The sequence below is a fragment of the Ursus arctos genome, unplaced genomic scaffold (assembly GCF_023065955.2).
Source record: "Ursus arctos isolate Adak ecotype North America unplaced genomic scaffold, UrsArc2.0 scaffold_34, whole genome shotgun sequence".
Taxonomy (NCBI): domain Eukaryota; kingdom Metazoa; phylum Chordata; class Mammalia; order Carnivora; family Ursidae; genus Ursus; species Ursus arctos.
In genome coordinates this window covers 23664072-23680073 of record NW_026623030.1, presented here as the reverse complement: position 1 = coordinate 23680073, position 16002 = coordinate 23664072, and the positions used below count along the sequence as shown (strand labels likewise).

Below are 16002 nucleotides of genomic sequence, written 5' to 3'. Positions count from 1 at the left end.
TGATGCAATTTTTGGTCATACAGCAAAGTCGAAATAACTACGGGAAAGACCCACGCAGCCACCACCTGTTTCTGCCATAAACATTTCACCGTATTTGCTTTATCACAGGTCTCTCCATCTTCAACCTTATTTTTTTTACACTTCTAGAGTAAGTAGCTAACATCTCTACACTTTCTTCCACATGCTTCAGAATATAGTCATTAGCTAGAGCTCACTATTTGTTTGTGGTTCTTTTTCTTCTTTTTTTTCTTTTGGGGTAAAATTGACGTGCAATGAAGTGTGTAGATCTGAAGGGTACTGGTTAATGAGTTCTGTCAAGTGGATACACCTGTGCAATCCAAGCTCAAGTTATTGCTCTTTTTTTTTTTTTTTAAGTTTTATTTAGTTATTTGAGAGAGAGAGCCTGAGTATGGGGGTAGGGCACAGAGGGAAAGTAGATTCCCCGCTGAGCAGGGAGCCCAATGTGGGGCTCGATCCCAGGACCCTGGGATCATGACCTGAGCCAAAGGCAGACGCGTAAGCAGCTGAGCCACCCAGGCGCCCCGCAAGTTGCTGCTCTTAATGAAAGAATTTTCCTTGGATAGGAGAGGACCAGGTCACATTCTGTGACTTTCTCCAATCTTTTGAGCACCCCACATAAAGGTTCCTTTTTCCAGCACAGTACCTGAGCTCCTCCCGGCTCAGTTCTACTGAGTGAGAGCACTGATTTGTCACCTGGGAGGTGGTGTGTGAATGGGCTTCCAAGTCAGCCCAATCTGGGCTAAATCCCAGCTTTATACTTCCCAGGACATGTCACCTCTCTGAGTTTCTGTTTTTCTCTTCTGTAAAATGAGAAGAATATTTATGATTTCTTAAGGCTCTGAGAGGATCACCAGAAATAGTTCAAGCATTCATTAATTCAACAGGTATTTATCAAACCCCTGCTTTGCACTGGGGATGTTCCTAGGCACTGGAGAAAGGGCAGGAAGCAAGACAGGCAACAATTCCTACCCTCTTAGAGCTGATGTTCCCTGGAGGAGCTAAACAGTAAAGGAATACAAACATAACATAATGTCAGGGATAGGCTCTCTGAAGGGAAATCACATGGGAGGGGTCTGCTTTAGACAGGAGCTCAGGAAGGCCTCCCTGAGAAGGTGAGCCTTGATCAGATACCTGAATGATGGGAGAAAATGAGCCATGCAGATGTTGGTTGGAAGAACATTCCAGGCAGATGGAACAGCCTCAGTCCAGAGCCTGGCCCAGCTTCAGCCCTCACGAATTACTGCTGTTGCTCCTACATCTTAGGTATTGTTCTTGGTATTATTAGTGTTCACCCAGCAGGTGGGTGAAGAGGAGTCTTTGCTTTTGTATAGGTAGGTAAATTAAAGCACAGCTACAGAAGAAAGCCACAGTGTGGTTGGGAAGGGCTCTAGCCCTTCTAGAAGGACATCCTTGGTTCTTCTAGACTGGTGGGCTGGGAACTCCTGCCTCGCTAGATTGGGCTCCCAGGGATTTATTCCTCTGCTGTTATCCACGTGGTGTGACGCCAGCACAGGGCAGCCCTTGCAGGACTGGTGTGGCAGCCATTGACGGCCACTCTGTCCCCGGCCTCTCTTCACAGTGCCCGTTCATGGACGAGCGGATCATGTGTTTACACAGTAAGATCAAGAGTCAGGCCCTGGAATTTCCAGATCAGTGAGTATTGCCTATCTGTCCCAAATCACCTTCCTGTCCAAGTGCTTGGTGGTCCTGTGTGTGTTTCCCACCCTTGATGTGTCTTCCACCCCCAGGCCTGACATAGCTGAGGACTTGAAGGACCTGATCACCCGTATGTTGGACAAGAACCCGGAATCAAGGATCGTTGTGCCGGAAATCAAGGTACCTGGGGGCCACAGCTCTGCCATGGGGTGTGCACCACGGGCCAGGCCTGTGTCCTCTGCTTGGAATTGTTTGGCTCAACCCTGCCTCGGCCAGGCCCCATGCCCCTCTGTCCACAGCGCTGTGCCCTTCTTGGCACCGTTACCCTCCCATGCCCTGGGGCTCTGGGCTGCTGGGGACTGGTGGTGATGGTGGTGGGGAGGAGGATTTGGACTTGTGTTAATTGTGATTGTGGAAGTGGGATCTGTCGCCACTGGGGCAGCTAGTGCTCTCTCCGAATGGCTTGGGCTGATGGCATCCATCCTTCCTGGACCAGACCAGACTGGGGTCTCCGTGTACTCCACACACTGGCTGCTGAAGTCCCGGATCCTTTCCTTGACCCTGCCCATCCCTTTGAGAAATCTTAATGGGGTGGGAGGAAATTAGTGAGCAGTTTGACTCCCTCTCCCCGGCCTGCTGAATTCCATCCTTTTGCAGAAAGCACTGTTAGGAGAGATCCCTGTGCACCCCCTACACCCTGACCAATGCCACATGCACATATCTGACTCTTTAAGAAATCTAGAGGTTTGCTTCAGGAACTTCTAAGCATCTAGCTAACTAGCATTTGAGAAGAGGGAGGCCAAATGGTTACAGATAAGGACTTGGACCCGAGGGGTGTTAGTGGGGTGAGGCAGATCCCTCCCTGGGTCCTCTCCTGACTGTGTCCTTCTAACTGGTCTCACTGTGACTCCCCAAGCCTCTCTTTCCCCTTCTGTGAAATGGGGAGGGTCTGCTTGCTCTGAGCAGAGCCTTCTGGGGGCATCAGGGAAAGTTGCTCAGGGGTGATGGGTGCTCCTTGGGCAACCATACAAGGCAGATGCCAAATTCTGGTCACTTCTGCCAAGACCTGGGCCAGATGGAGAATGCGGTCTGGTGCACATCCCTGCCTGGTGGCTCCTTCCCATTCTCTGTCTCTCTGTCTTCTCCACGTTTCGTTGCATCTCCCTCACCCCCCACCCTTCTGCCTGGCTTGCCAGCTCTCTTGCATGCCTGACCTCAGGCCACCACCTCTGCCCTCCTGCATTCCCTCTCTGGCTCCGCTCGCTGGTAGGGCCTTGGTGTTGCTCTCCGGCCTCTGGGAGCCAGTTGCCTGCCCCTCACCCCTCCTATCATTCGTTGAAGCTGCACCCCTGGGTCACGAGGCACGGGGCGGAGCCGTTGCCATCGGAGGACGAGAACTGCACGCTGGTCGAGGTGACCGAAGAGGAGGTCGAGAATTCGGTCAAACACATTCCCAGCCTGGCAACCGTGGTAAGGCGGGATGAACCAGTGACCGAGAACAGGGACAGCCTGAGGCGGGCCGGCGAGGACAGGCTGGGGCACAGGCGGGCAGCTAAGAAGCAGACATTGGGCCCGAGAGTCAGGGAATGGTTGGGTCTGTCCCTGACTCACAGCCACCAGGCTCTGAGCTTTGGCCACACATCAGGAACGTGTGCAGGAGGCCCCTGCACCTTGAGGCTTTAGTTCCGTCTACGGTCAGATTCTGTGTGACTATAGGGAGGGGTAGCTCCTCTCCAAAGATCCTACTGCTCTTTCTGGAATTCCTGCTTTCAGAGCATGGCAGGGGGAGGAGAAGGACCAGGGCAGGTGCCCGGGGTGAGAGCTGGAGCTGAGGTCTCTAAGACGGATTTCCCACCTGTCTGGATCTTTGGTCTCCAGAGTAGATGGCTTAGCTTGTCTCACATCTGCCCTGTGGGCAGCTCTGAGGGCTAGGGGCGGGGGCTCTCAGTTCATGTGCTTTTATGGCCTTACGTTTGGGTCCTGACCCAGGAAAAAGGATCCAGAATGTGGAGTCCTCAGACTTAACCTTGGAGACTCTGGGAATCACTTACTTGGCAGTCCTCTGCCCAGGAGGACATCTGGCTCCAGGAGGGAGACTAGGATTTTCAAGGGCCTGGGGTCCAAGCAGCAGTCCCAGGGGCAGAATCCAGCTGGCCACCCCACTAAGGCTGCCATGAAAGCCCTGGGGTGTGTTTGGCTAGTTCTGGCTCCAGCAGGCAGGCAGGGCCCTGGGCTCAGGAAGGAAGTGGTGAGACTTTGCACAAAGACACAGTGTCTGGCCTCAAGTGACTGCCCCTTCAGGAGCCCAAATACTGGCTCCTCTCCCAGCTTTGCACTTCTCCTTCCTGCTTCCCCACACACTTTCTCTCTCTTCCAAAACCTGAGCCCCTGGGATGGGGCATCCATTCACATCTTCCTTCTCCTCCCCCACCTGGGGCCTATGCATGACCTTCACTGTTAAAACTCACCCACACTCACTCACTCTTTCTCATCCACACCCTGCACCCATGTCCCACACCCATGTGGGGGAGGCAGCTGGTGTCGGACCCAGGCGCCCACTACGGGTTATTCTCTGCCAGGCTCAGGATGTTCTTAGGAGAAGGTCTCTGATCCTAGAGGTCTGGGAGCAGGGGTTACAGTGATGAGTAAAACCAACATGGTGTGCCTGCCGTCTTGGAGAGGCGGATGCTGGGCAAACAACGAACAAAACAGAGGGCCTGCAAGGTGTACTCCTAAGGGGGGCCGTGGATCCCTAAGAGGGGCATGTGGCCAAGGTGATAGGTTGGAGAAGGCCTCCTGGAAGAAGCAGATATATACTGAGTGGATGGATGGCAGAGTGTTTATTGGGCCGAGGCGGTATTGGGCAGAGGGGAGAGCAAACATGATCCTCTGCTGGGAGGAAGCTCAGCCCACAAGAAGCTTCGAGAAAGCCAGGGCCACTGAAGCAGGGCAAGGAAGGTGGAGGGGGGGGAAGTGACATGAGTCTGGGCAGGAGGTGGGGCCAGACCACCCAGGACCTGAGGCCACAGCAGAGATTTAAATCTTGGCCCCAGGAGGTGTGGGGAGCATCTGCAGGGTTTGAGTCAGAAGAGTAGCACCACAGAGTTGGCCTTGGAAAGATCCCACATGGAAAATGCAATGTGGGCACCAGGAGGGACGTGGGCGCTACTGCAGCCATCCGAGCGCGGGGGCTGGAGTGGGGAGGTCCAGGTCCCCTCCTGGCACCCAGTGTGTGCCAGGCACAAGGTTACAGAGATGAGAAGGGTTCCTGGCCTCATAAGAAAGATGGAGTGGAAAAAAATCACCGTCCTGTGCCATCACACAGTGACAGGCCAGCTCAGAGGAACAAGAGCGGAGGCTTCACAGAGGAGGAGCTTCTGCTGGGTGAGGGCCAGGGAGGGACAGGGCAGGTGGTCTTGCCGGGGGAGTGGCAGGGAGAGGCGGTGGGTGGCGAATCACGCCCCAGAGGCACGGAGGAGGAAAGGGCTGGTGTGTACCAGGAACCACAGAACACCAGCCCTGGCCAGGGAGGGACGGTGAGTGCTTGCCGGGGGGTCTAAGTCAGTGTTTTTCTTTTTTAATGACATAGAATTCGTGTATCATAAAACTACCCATTTTAAAGTGAACAACACAGTGGCATTTATTACATTTATGATATTGTGCAACCATCACCTCTGTGATTCTGAAACATGTCCATCCTCCCCCCGCAAGAAGCCCTGTACCCGGTAACAGTCATCCTGTTCCTCCCGCCCTAGACCCTGGCGACCCCTGGTTGGTTTTCTGTGTCTCTGGATTTGCCTCTCCTGGGCATTTCCCATCAGTGCGCTCCTGCAGGATGTGCTCTCCTGTGTTGGACCTCTTTTCCTCGGCGTCGTGTTTTTGACGTTCCCCCATGTTGTAGCATGCCATTCCTTTTCATGGCTGAAAATACGCTGTTGTATGGCTAGGCCACATTTTGTTTAGCAATTTTTCAGATGATCGGACCCTGAGATCATGACCTGAGCCGAAGGTAGACGTTTAACCGACTGAGCCACCCAGGCACCGCCATCTGTGCTTTTTTTTTAAAATACTTGGATTTCTTCTTAGTAGCACACACACAAAACAGCTTAAGAGGCACCTGACTCAGCTTGAGGGCGTGGGGGCCAGCGCCTTTCAAGCTGGGGTCTTTTCCTTGAAAATTCCTTCAGAGGGTACAGCAGCCAAAATATAACCAAAAGTAACTCATTCAGTCCTTTGCTCCAGAATCGTCTTTGGCCCTCTGGCCAGCAGCAGGATAAGTTCCAAAGCCCTATGCGTGAAAGATACAAGTCGGGGAGTGAGGGAATCAGATCTGGGCTTTGGAGAGGATAGGTCAGATCAGTAGGGGTGAGGCGGAAGACTGGGAGGCAGAGGAAGGAAGCTGAGGGGCCACAGGATGGGGTGAGGGACTAGTACCCTTTCCCAAGGGATCCACTCCTCAGGCAGGTGTCTGATAACCATGCTGGGGACCCTGTCCCCAGTGTTAGAGTGGGGGAGGGGGCACACGAACAAGTTCCCACTACTGGAGGTGGACCAGCTGGCCCCCAGCGCCTCTCAGACTTGGACGGACCTTTGGGACCTCTCAGCCCCCTCTCCCTCACACCACAGCAGCCGGTGGGCTGGCCACCCCCCGTGTCCTGGGATGTTTCCTCAGCTCCTTACACCTGGTCTGGTGTTTCCCATCCTCCACTAAAATGCGGCACCCTCGTGTGGTGTGACCACGGTAGCAGACAGTCTGGCACTTCCTCAGAACGTTAAACGTGATCGCCATGTGATCCAAGAATTCCACTCCCGGGTATAGACCCAAGAGAAATGAAAACATTTTGTGTGGAAAACATGTCCACACACAAAACATGTGCTACACCTGTTCGTAGCAGCATTATTCACGATAGCCAAACAGTGGAAACAGCCCACGTGTTCACGAGTGCAGGAACGGGTAAACAAAATGTGGCATATCCGTACAAAGGGCTATTATTTGGCCATGGAGAGGAAGGAAGCGCTGACCCCCCTGCAGCCGTAGGAGCCTTGAGAACATGGCGCTCAGTGCAGGAAGCCAGACACAAAAAGCCTCATACCGTGTGATTCCGTTTATATGAAATGTCCACAATAGCTGAATCCACGGAAACAGAACACAAATCGGTGGTTGCCAGGGCCTGGGGGGAGGGGAAATGGGGTGTGAGTACTGGGTTTCTTTTTGGGGTGATGGAAATGTTCTGAAGTTAGATAGTGGTGATGTGAATGTACTAGAAACCACTGAACTGTACACTTGAAGATGGTGAATGTTCTCCTGTGGGACTTACATTTCAACTTAAAAAGAAGTGCAGCCCCTGAATTTGGCCTGGAGAAGAATGGTTGGTTTCTTCTTGGGGTGGTCAGATAGTTTTCACTGAAAATAAAGGCCCATATTTGAAGATGAGACAGGTTGATGGGCCAAGAGGGCAGGTGTAGCGATGGCTTGGGTGAGACAAGTGGTGCCAGGTGTACTGGAGGGACAGTGCTGGCCAGCTCTCCTGGAGCACGGGGTCCAAGGGTAGACCAAGACAGGAAAATGTCAGACCAAGGGGTTTGGACCTTATCTTATTGGCAGTCAGGGAGGCATGGCTGGTTTTGGATACGGACCAGTCAGATGTGGTAATGGCTTTGGCTTTTGTGTCCTCAGTGGGTGGGATGCTGCCCAGGATCTCTCAAAGGCCTGTCACCAGCCACAAGCCGTGGGAGCGGCAGGGGGCTGGAAGAGAAAGGAAGAGGGAGATGGCACTTGTAGACTGACGCAGGGGAGGATGTTGCCGGGAGTCTCCCCCAGGGGGCCCAGCTTCCTCTTCTGTCCTTCAGATCCTGGTGAAGACCATGATACGGAAACGCTCCTTCGGGAACCCGTTTGAGGGCAGCCGGCGGGAGGAGCGGTCATTGTCAGCGCCTGGAAACCTGCTCACGTGAGTGTCCACCTGCCTTCCTCCGGGGTGGGGAGCTAGAGGCTGAACACAGGGCAGCCCTGCCCAGCGCACTCTGCCTGGATCCATCCCCGGTGAAGCGTCTGGAGCCACTCGGACCAGGTCTCCCGGGCTCGGTAGGGCTTTGGTTTCGCCCCTCCCCGGGCTCAGCCCGCCTCCTTTTGTGGACAGCTAACCCGTGCTGGAGTTTTACCTTTCTCAGGGAGACTTGTGCTTTAACTGGGGGACCTCTTGACAGTCAGAAAGTATTTTTGTGTCCCAGAAGCATATGTGCTTGATGGTGGGATTATCAGTCCTGTGATGGATCAGCAAGGCCTGTCTCACCCATGTGACCCTATGTGTCACAGCAGAGGTGCCCTGCTCAAAATCCCCCTGGCAACAGCTTTGTGAAGCTGGTGCTGGGGGTCTGAGTGTCTCTGGGGTGGGGGACAGGCATCTCATAGATCCCAAGTGTCCCTTCTCACTTCCCTTTTCCCTCCCCTCTGGCCATTCCAGCAAAAAACCAACCAGGGAGTGTGAACCCCTGTCCGAGCCCAAGGTAATGCCTGCCTGCCTGCGCTGTAGCCTCTGCCGGAGCCTGGGGGCGGGGGCAGCTGCAGAGCACGGGGCATCCCCACCCGGGCGGAGGCTCCTCCCAGCTTGGGCTGCTGTGCCCAGGCTCCCCTCGGGCCTCTGGACCTAGGATAAAACAAGGGTCATCCAGGGGCTTGGACCCCACGGCGGGTTGTGCATGTGGGCTGGGGCTGCGGGTGCATGGCGCTCCACCCGGAATGCCTGTGAATTCACCCAGGTCTCATGACCCAGTCTGGTACCCACATATGCTCAGGGCACGTCAGTGTGTCACAGTGTCCTGTGGCTGCCCCTGTCCTGGGTCCATGTGGTCAGAGCACAGATCAGGCATGCAGTGTTCTGGGGCTCTCCAGCATCCAACCCTTTCTTCTCTGATAGGCGAAGACCTAGAAAACAAGTTCCCTTCCAGCGTGCTGCAAATTAGCGTAAGAGTCCTCTGTCCCCAGGGTGGATCTGAACTTTTTCCCTTTGGCCATCCCTCTTCTCAACACATAGCCTTGTCAGCATTACCAGCATCTCCCAGGACAGATGGGAATTTTTGTCCCTGTGGACTAAGATGATAAACCCTTCACACCCCTGCCGCCTCTCATCCCCCTATGCCTATGGCAAGATAGAAATTCTAGGATTCCTTCCATTGGGCTCAACTCACTACCTCATCCTCAACTGGGAGCTCCAGGCAGTCATTCCTATGTATTTTTTAGTATTTTTTTTTAATATTTAACATTTTATAATTGGAAAGCCATTTCTATGTTTTAAGAGCAGCTTTATTGAAGTATAATTCACATATTATACGTTTCACCCATTTGGAGGGTATGATTCAATGGTTTTTAATATCTTCACAGACTTGAACAATTAAGACCACAATCAATTTTAGAACATTTTTGTTAGCCCCAGAAGAAACCCCATACCCTCAGCTATCACCACCAACTCCCCATTCCCAGCTGCCACTAATCTGCTGTCAGTCTCTGTAGAGTTGCCTACTCTAGACCCATCATACCAATGGAACCGTACAACGTGTGAGCTTTTGTGACTGGCTTCTCTCACTCAGCATCACGTTCCAGGGTTCATCCACGGTGTTGCAGATGTCAACGCTTCTTTCCTTTTTCTGGCCAGATTATATTTCATTGTATGGGTAGACCACATTTTATTCCTCCATTCCTTAGGGGACGGACATTGTTTCCACTTTGGCTGTCATGAATCCCTGCTGCCATGAACAGGCGGACATTTCTGTGTGTTGGGAGTTGATTTGTGAGATGAAGTGGCGCCCGTAGCGCGGGAGTCGGGGGCCCGTACAGTCCTGTAGCGGACAGTTCAGGATCAGGGAAAGCGGCAGTGAGCAACTGGGCCAGTTGTCGGCAGCCGGAGAAGGCCGCCTCCTCCCTGCCAGGTAGTTCCCAAGTTCTCTGCTGCCTGCTCTTTGAGCCTCCCAGGGTGACAGGGAGTGGAAGCCTAATGCGCTGGCGTTTTTCTTCTCAATCTCAGGTGTTAGGGTTTGCCTCCTGTCTGTGTGCAAGTCTATCATCTGTTTCTTATTTTCAGTGAGCTCCAAAATCGCAAGATACCAAGAGATTGGCCCAAAAGGCTTTACTACCCCTTTATTCCCTCACCGCAGTCCCAGCAAGACCTGGAGATCAGCCGCTCTTGCTCTCAGGCTGCTGGTGGGATGCTTGATTGTCCCAATGACCCAGCACTCTGGAGTTCCGAAGACTTATTCAGGTGTTGGAGGCCTCGGGCCTGTCTGCAACAACACCCAGCTGGTACAAGCGGGCACTTCTAGGGCAGAAATTGACCAGATTTGACATCGAGTTACAGCTCTCCTCCCTGGGACATTTGACCCCCTCTTTTTTGGCAGAAACATTAAAGCCAGTGAGCCTGCTCTTGGAACAGAGAGGGATTTCTTCCTAGGAGTGTACAGACATCAGACTTTCTCTTCCCTTGTGCCGGGACAGAGTTTCCCTTCTGGACAGGGACACACAGCAGACATTAGTTTGGTGTGGCAAGCCCAGTGGCTTCCCTTAGAAGGGGCCATCGTTGCTGGATGGCGGCAAGGCATTTTGGCTTCTTCTCAGGGATTTTCCTTCCCAGCTCCCCAGTTCAGCCTGTGTCTGTCCCCCCAGGCAGGTCTAGCTGGGGGCACTTCAGGATATGACCTTTCAGGGACACGAGGACACCTTCCCTCCCACTTCATTGGTCTCTTCTGCTCTGATCACTCACATCGCCAAGAGGTGGGCCCTTCTCTCCATCCAAGGTGTCCCGTGGGCCCGTGTGCTGGGGACATTCCTCTTGACCACCATTTCCAAAAGGCTGGCTCTGTGCCTGACCAGACCGAGGTGGTCCTGCTTGCTGTCCCCAGGAAGCTCACCTTCAGGTGACTGAAGAATCTTCAACCTTAGCCTGAAGAAGGAAGCTTGGGGTTGGGGGCGGGGAGACACATCAGGAACCTAAAAACCTCCGGGAACAGGCCCCCACGCTGGCTGCACACCACTCACATGGGATGATTTTAGGTGTTCCACAGATAGGTTCGCATCTATTTTTGTAGTTCCTTTCTATTTTTGGCAAATGATGCTGCTTTTCCATTTACAGAGGGGGATACAAAGTCTCCTTTGAAACTCTTATATAGGCAAGAAAAGCGAAGTGAGTGACGTTCCAGGTGGTGTGGGAACGCGGGAGGCGCCGGTTCACGCGGTGGCAGCCTTGCCTTAACGCGGGTTTTCTGTTCGGTGAGCAGGAAGCAAGGCAGCGAAGACAGCCTCCGGGGCCCCGACCCGCCCCCCGTGGGGGAGGAGGAAGTGCTCTTGTGAAAGGCGGTCCCCGCGCCGAGAGTTGGGGGGCCCCGGCCCCCGGCCCCCGCGCTCGCATGCATCCTCTGCGGCCCGACGAGGCGATGGAGTAGCTGCCCGGACGCGCGACCTCGCATGCAGGCTGCACCCTGCGTTTCCATAGCAGCATGTCCTACGGAAACCCAGCACGCGTGTAGAGCCTTGACCGTCATCTCTGGTGTGTTTTGTTTTGTTTTGTTTTGTTTTTTCTTCCTTTATTGTTTTAAAGGGGACAAAAAAAAAAAAGACTTGACTCCATGACATCGACCTTGGCCGCTGGCTGGCTGAACGGGCAGGTGTGAGGAGTTGCAGACCCAAAGCCACATGCATTTTGGGACAATTGCTTTTTAAAACGTTTTTATGCCAAAAATCCTTCATTGTGAACTCAGAACCATGTCAGATATACCAAGTGAATGTGTGTGGGGTTTGAAAATGATGAAAAACTGGCAGAAAACTCTGGCGGTGTGGGTGAGACCACAGAGTTAGTTGCTGTGTTTGGAAGGGAGAAGAAGAGGGGGTGTGACTCTTCCTGCAAATCCCGAAAGCCCCAGACTCCAAGCTGTGGCACCTTCCAGGACTGTGGACTCATGGGGTCGGGACAGGGCTAGCCCTCAGTTAGCTGCAGGGAGCTTTGATGCACCTTATTTGTAAGAAGGACTTTAAATTTTTTTATGAGTAGAGTTGTAGTCAGGAAAAGGGAAAGGGCTTGAAGCTGAATTGCTTCGCAGAGGGGATTTTCCACCCCTCGAAGGGCGTTGTGTGATTGTTTGGGGCGGGGGGAGGAGAGGTTTCACCTAAAGGACCGATAGCCACTCACAGTGGGTTTCTGAAATATTAACTGAGCTCTGGTCAATCTCTTGTTAAATGACAATAACTTCAGGGTGAAATCCTACACTTCCATGTACATTACATGGCTTATGAGTAAACAAAATAATTTCAATTCTCTAACGAGACTGAACTCTAGAGTAGTTCAGGGATCATTTAGAGCTTCCAGGATACGTTCCACGGCTTCAGGCATGTGAGCGGAGTTAGAGCCAATGAAGTCTGTGCCTGTATATTAGCAGCTTGGCCTGTGTGTGACCTGTGTATTCTAGAGACCGCCAAGGTTTTGTTTTCTCAAATACTGGCTGATTGTGGTAGTCAGTGAATCACTTAGTTTCTGGAGGGCCTGTGAGGAAATACTCTGATTCAACAGAAACACAAATGATCATCCTGACGTATATAGCTCTGTTAGCACCTACACAAGAACTTTGGGGCACCCTTTTAGAGAAGATCATTGAAACCCAGAGCGGTCCTCAGGGTGCAAGAGGACCAGGGCTTGGCACAGGGAGTTCTGTTTTGTAAGCCAAAAGTCCAGACAGAAAAGGTTTATCTTTTTGGGTTCCAACTCCTACTGAGAATTCTCACTGCAGTCCCCACGTGACTTCTTCCAGAGCCACACACGGCTGAGTGTGAAGTTCAAGGGGGAGGAAAACAGGAAGGCCTTTGCCCTGGGAGATTCCCAGTGCTTTGTGGACTCTGGCTTGGGGGAAATGGTTTTGGTAACTGGGCTCAGAGGACATGCTTTCCTGTAGTTTCTGTCTGATCATTGCTGGTAGGAGGACTTTTTGCAGAGACACGGGGGAGCAAGGCCTCGTGCCCCTGCTGCCCAGCGCATTTCATAGAACCTGGGTGTTCTTGGCTTCCACAGACCTTCGTAAGCTCTTGACTGTCATTTAGCCAGACTTTTCTTGCTGTCTTATAAACAGTACAGAATTAGGGAATGCTGGTTTCCAAGAGCAAAGGATGACCGTCAGATGAAGGGTTGTCTGGCCTGCTTGCTTTCTTTTTGTAACCTGGTACTTCCCCTTGCGTTCCTGCGCTTGTCTGTATTTATGGACCACCCCTTCTGGGAGCAGATGGGGTCTGGTTAGTTTGCAATAAGCACCTTGCAGTAGTTCAAGTTAACCTGTCCTTAGTCCCAGCCTGTCTGTGTGGACTCTAGCCTGGCTGAGTGGCTCGCCCGGGGCGGGCGGGCAGCACGAGGAGCTTCTACAGAACCCGTTTACACAGCCACATCGGGCAAGACCATTTCTTCCACCACAGAACTCCCCACGGAAGATTTCATACGTGGAACGCTGGCTATTCATGCGGGTGCGGTCATAACTTTTTTTTTTCCCCAAAGAAACACCAAAGAAAGCTGTGTGAAGGAACCGCTTCCCGCAGAAAGTACAAGCAGAGGGCTGTACCGTAAAGCCGTAGGGTTCCCATTCTCTTGGAGCACAAACATTGGTTTTTCAGAAGCTGGCTCTGTCAGGAAAGGGGAGAAGCCATCATGGGCAGCTTTTCCAGGTGCGCAAAAAGAATGCCCTATCAGTTTCTTCCATTGCTGGCTCATCTGTGGGACCAATTTGGTGTAAGCAACCTGGGGCCTGCACAAGTTCTTGCCCCATCTTCCTCTGCCCTGCTCCACTTCCCCCATCTCTTCCACAGGCTGACTGGGGGCTCCCAGAAAGCCTTAGCTAGCCCCTTGTTGGCTCTGGGGGCTGGAGAGGCCATCTCCCCAGGAGTCTGGCCTTTCCCGAGAGTTAGGGCTCCCATCCTTAAAGCCTTTCCGGAACGAGGAGGCGAATACCCGAGTATTTAGATGCCTGGGCTCAACCTTTTGCTCTCACTCATCTTCCAAAGGGGAGCTTTGCATTGCTGGGGGGAAGAACCACGACCTCCACTTGCATCCAAGGTGCTAGAGAAGGTTTGAAGGTCGTCAGTTCCCATCCTCTTTGCAGCTTTATGGGCCGAGTTTCGCGGGACTGCTGACTTTTCTATTCTGTGTCTGATTTAATGCCCGATGCTTCTGTTTTATTCCTGATCCTTTCTACTATGCATTTTCCTTTTATCAGGTGTACAAAGTTAAATACTGTGTATTTATCACTTAAAAGTACATGAATTTAAGAAAAATAAGCCTTTGGTGTTTTTCCACAGATGTTTAAGCTTCTCTGTAAACTTGAAATAAACAGACAGCAAAATGGTGCAAAGCCTGGGCCTTTTGGAGATATTTCTGTCGGTCATTGTTTACAGATGTCTATAGGCCATCCGTCCTTATGTCTGTTTTTCTTCCTTAGGCTGACTGTGAGATCAGATGCCCAAGTCAGAGCTAATGTATTCAGCATTACATTATTCATGTCAGCGTAACCGTGTCCTAGTATCCCGCTACTAAAAGCGTGGTCCCTGGACCGAGAGCATCAGCATCTCCTGGGAGTGGGTTGGAAATGCAAATTCCCAGGCCCCATTTAAACAAGATTCCCAGGTGACTCATGCGCCCACAGAAGTCTGAAAAGCACTGCTTTAGCAGGCAGGTAATTGCCAGATTCTTCTGTTGAAGACCAATTAGGTGAGCAGCTCTGAGAGCAGTATTAATTACACGTGAAACACATCCTGTGAGCAGGCATGTTGTAGGACACATACCCCACAAGGTAGGTGTTTATCCCATTTTATGGATCATCCCCTGTAAACTGAGGCTCAGAAAAGTTAAGTCAGTTGTCCAAGGGCTCCAACTTTGTCAGCAAGCGCGGTGTTCTACAGAGCTTGGACAGTTGCCGGTTTTCATGGCATTTGGAGACTGTTTTAGAACTGATGCTTCCTCCAGGCTAGAGCCTGGGGGGTTCCCTGTACTCCAGTGATCCCTGTGCTTCTGAATCTAGCCCATGGCTTTGCTTTACTGGCTTTGAACCTCGGTTTTCTGTTATGAAGGGACAGCAGATGAAGTATGAAAGCTCCACGTTCCATTGTCACAGAAATACAACATTGGAATACTGGTCTTTAAGAGTCAAGAGCAGGTGTTCCTATTCAAAGACCCCCTCTGAGGGGCGCCTGGGTGGCGTAGTCGTTGGGTGTCTGCCTTCAGCTCAGGGCGTGATCCCGGCGATCTGGGATCGAGCCCCACGTCAGGCTCTTCTGCTATGAGCCTGCTTCTTCCTCTCCCACTCCCCCTGCTTGTGTTCCCTCTCTCGCTGGCTGTTTCTGTCAAATAAATAAACAAAATCTTAAAAAAAAAAAAAAAAGACACCCCCCGCCCTGAGAATCTAATGAAAGCCGAAAGAAACGCACACAGGTGCATCGCTTTGCAGAGTTTTAGGAGTTCCAGAGGCTCCCGGAAGGCCCTCCATGGGTGCAAAGGTGAAGGACCCGTACTTAAGCAGCAGCGCCAGGGAGTGCCAGCAAGTGGGAATATAGCTGAATGCCTGGTGAGTAAAGTAAGCCGCCCTTCCCCTATCCTTCACCCCAGCTGGTCTCAGACTTCCATCTGAGAAAAAGGGAGGTGAAAAGTCTCCCCCACTCCAGTAACTATCAGGTCTTAGTCTGCAAGATGAAAAGCTGTCCCTAAAAAATTCCAGCTCCACTTGATTCACGTGTTCAAGCAGGCATTTTTTTTTTTCTCCTAAGAGGCAGCACGAACCAGAGCTTTTTCAAAGGGGTTCAGTAAACGTTTCCCGCCCCTCAAAGCAAGAAAAGCCCAGGTTTTATCCAGCAGAAGCAGGCACTTCTAAAATAAATGTTCCCTTCAGTACTTGGAAATGAATTCGCGATGGGGGGGGGGGGTGCAAGCAGCTTTCTTTAAGGAGATCCTGAAGACTTGTTGCAGAATTAAGTCAGTGTGAAGGCACAGCTAGAAATAACTTCATTAACATTTCAAACAAAGTCGGTGTAGATGGTGTGGCTTGTGGCTGGAGACTTCTGAAGAGCAAATGGGGAGGGGAGAAGGGTAAGCCATGTTCACATTACCTAAAATTGTGTCCTCCATAGTGTAGTACCATGATTTTAGGTGAAAAAAGAAACCCAACACATGCACGGGTAAGACAAGTAGTCACTACAGGACAAAATCTTTTAAATTCTGTAGGAACCCAACCTAACAAAGATCAAAATTCTTAGGCCTTCAAGAGAAGGTCGAAGCAGGGGGAAAACGCCTAAGCTCCAACAGCAGACTGCTT

At 52.0% G+C, this 16002-nt stretch overlaps 1 protein-coding gene across 12 annotated transcripts in view; it reads left to right on the top strand.

Annotated features, from left to right (window-relative positions):
• The window catches only part of CAMKK2 (calcium/calmodulin dependent protein kinase kinase 2), a 45920-nt gene extending 31871 nt beyond the window's left edge, over window positions 1–14049 (top strand). For 4 of the 12 annotated variants that reach the window (XM_026514850.4, XM_044389853.3, XM_057305823.1 and 1 more), the window contains 6 exons: window positions 1601–1674; window positions 1770–1857; window positions 3019–3147; window positions 7528–7628; window positions 8142–8184; window positions 10945–14049. In XM_026514850.4, the coding sequence (XP_026370635.1) occupies window positions 1601–1674; window positions 1770–1857; window positions 3019–3147; window positions 7528–7628; window positions 8142–8184; window positions 10945–11109 (600 nt within the window). In that variant the 3' untranslated portion in view covers window positions 11110–14049. Of the gene's footprint in view, window positions 1–1600; window positions 1675–1769; window positions 1858–3018; window positions 3148–7527; window positions 7629–8141; window positions 8185–8594 lie in introns of all 12 variants that reach the window. The other 8 variants (XM_048221615.2, XM_044389854.3, XM_057305821.1 and 5 more) reach the window with 8 other exon arrangements.
• The last annotated feature ends 1953 nt before the right edge of the window (window positions 14050–16002 follow it).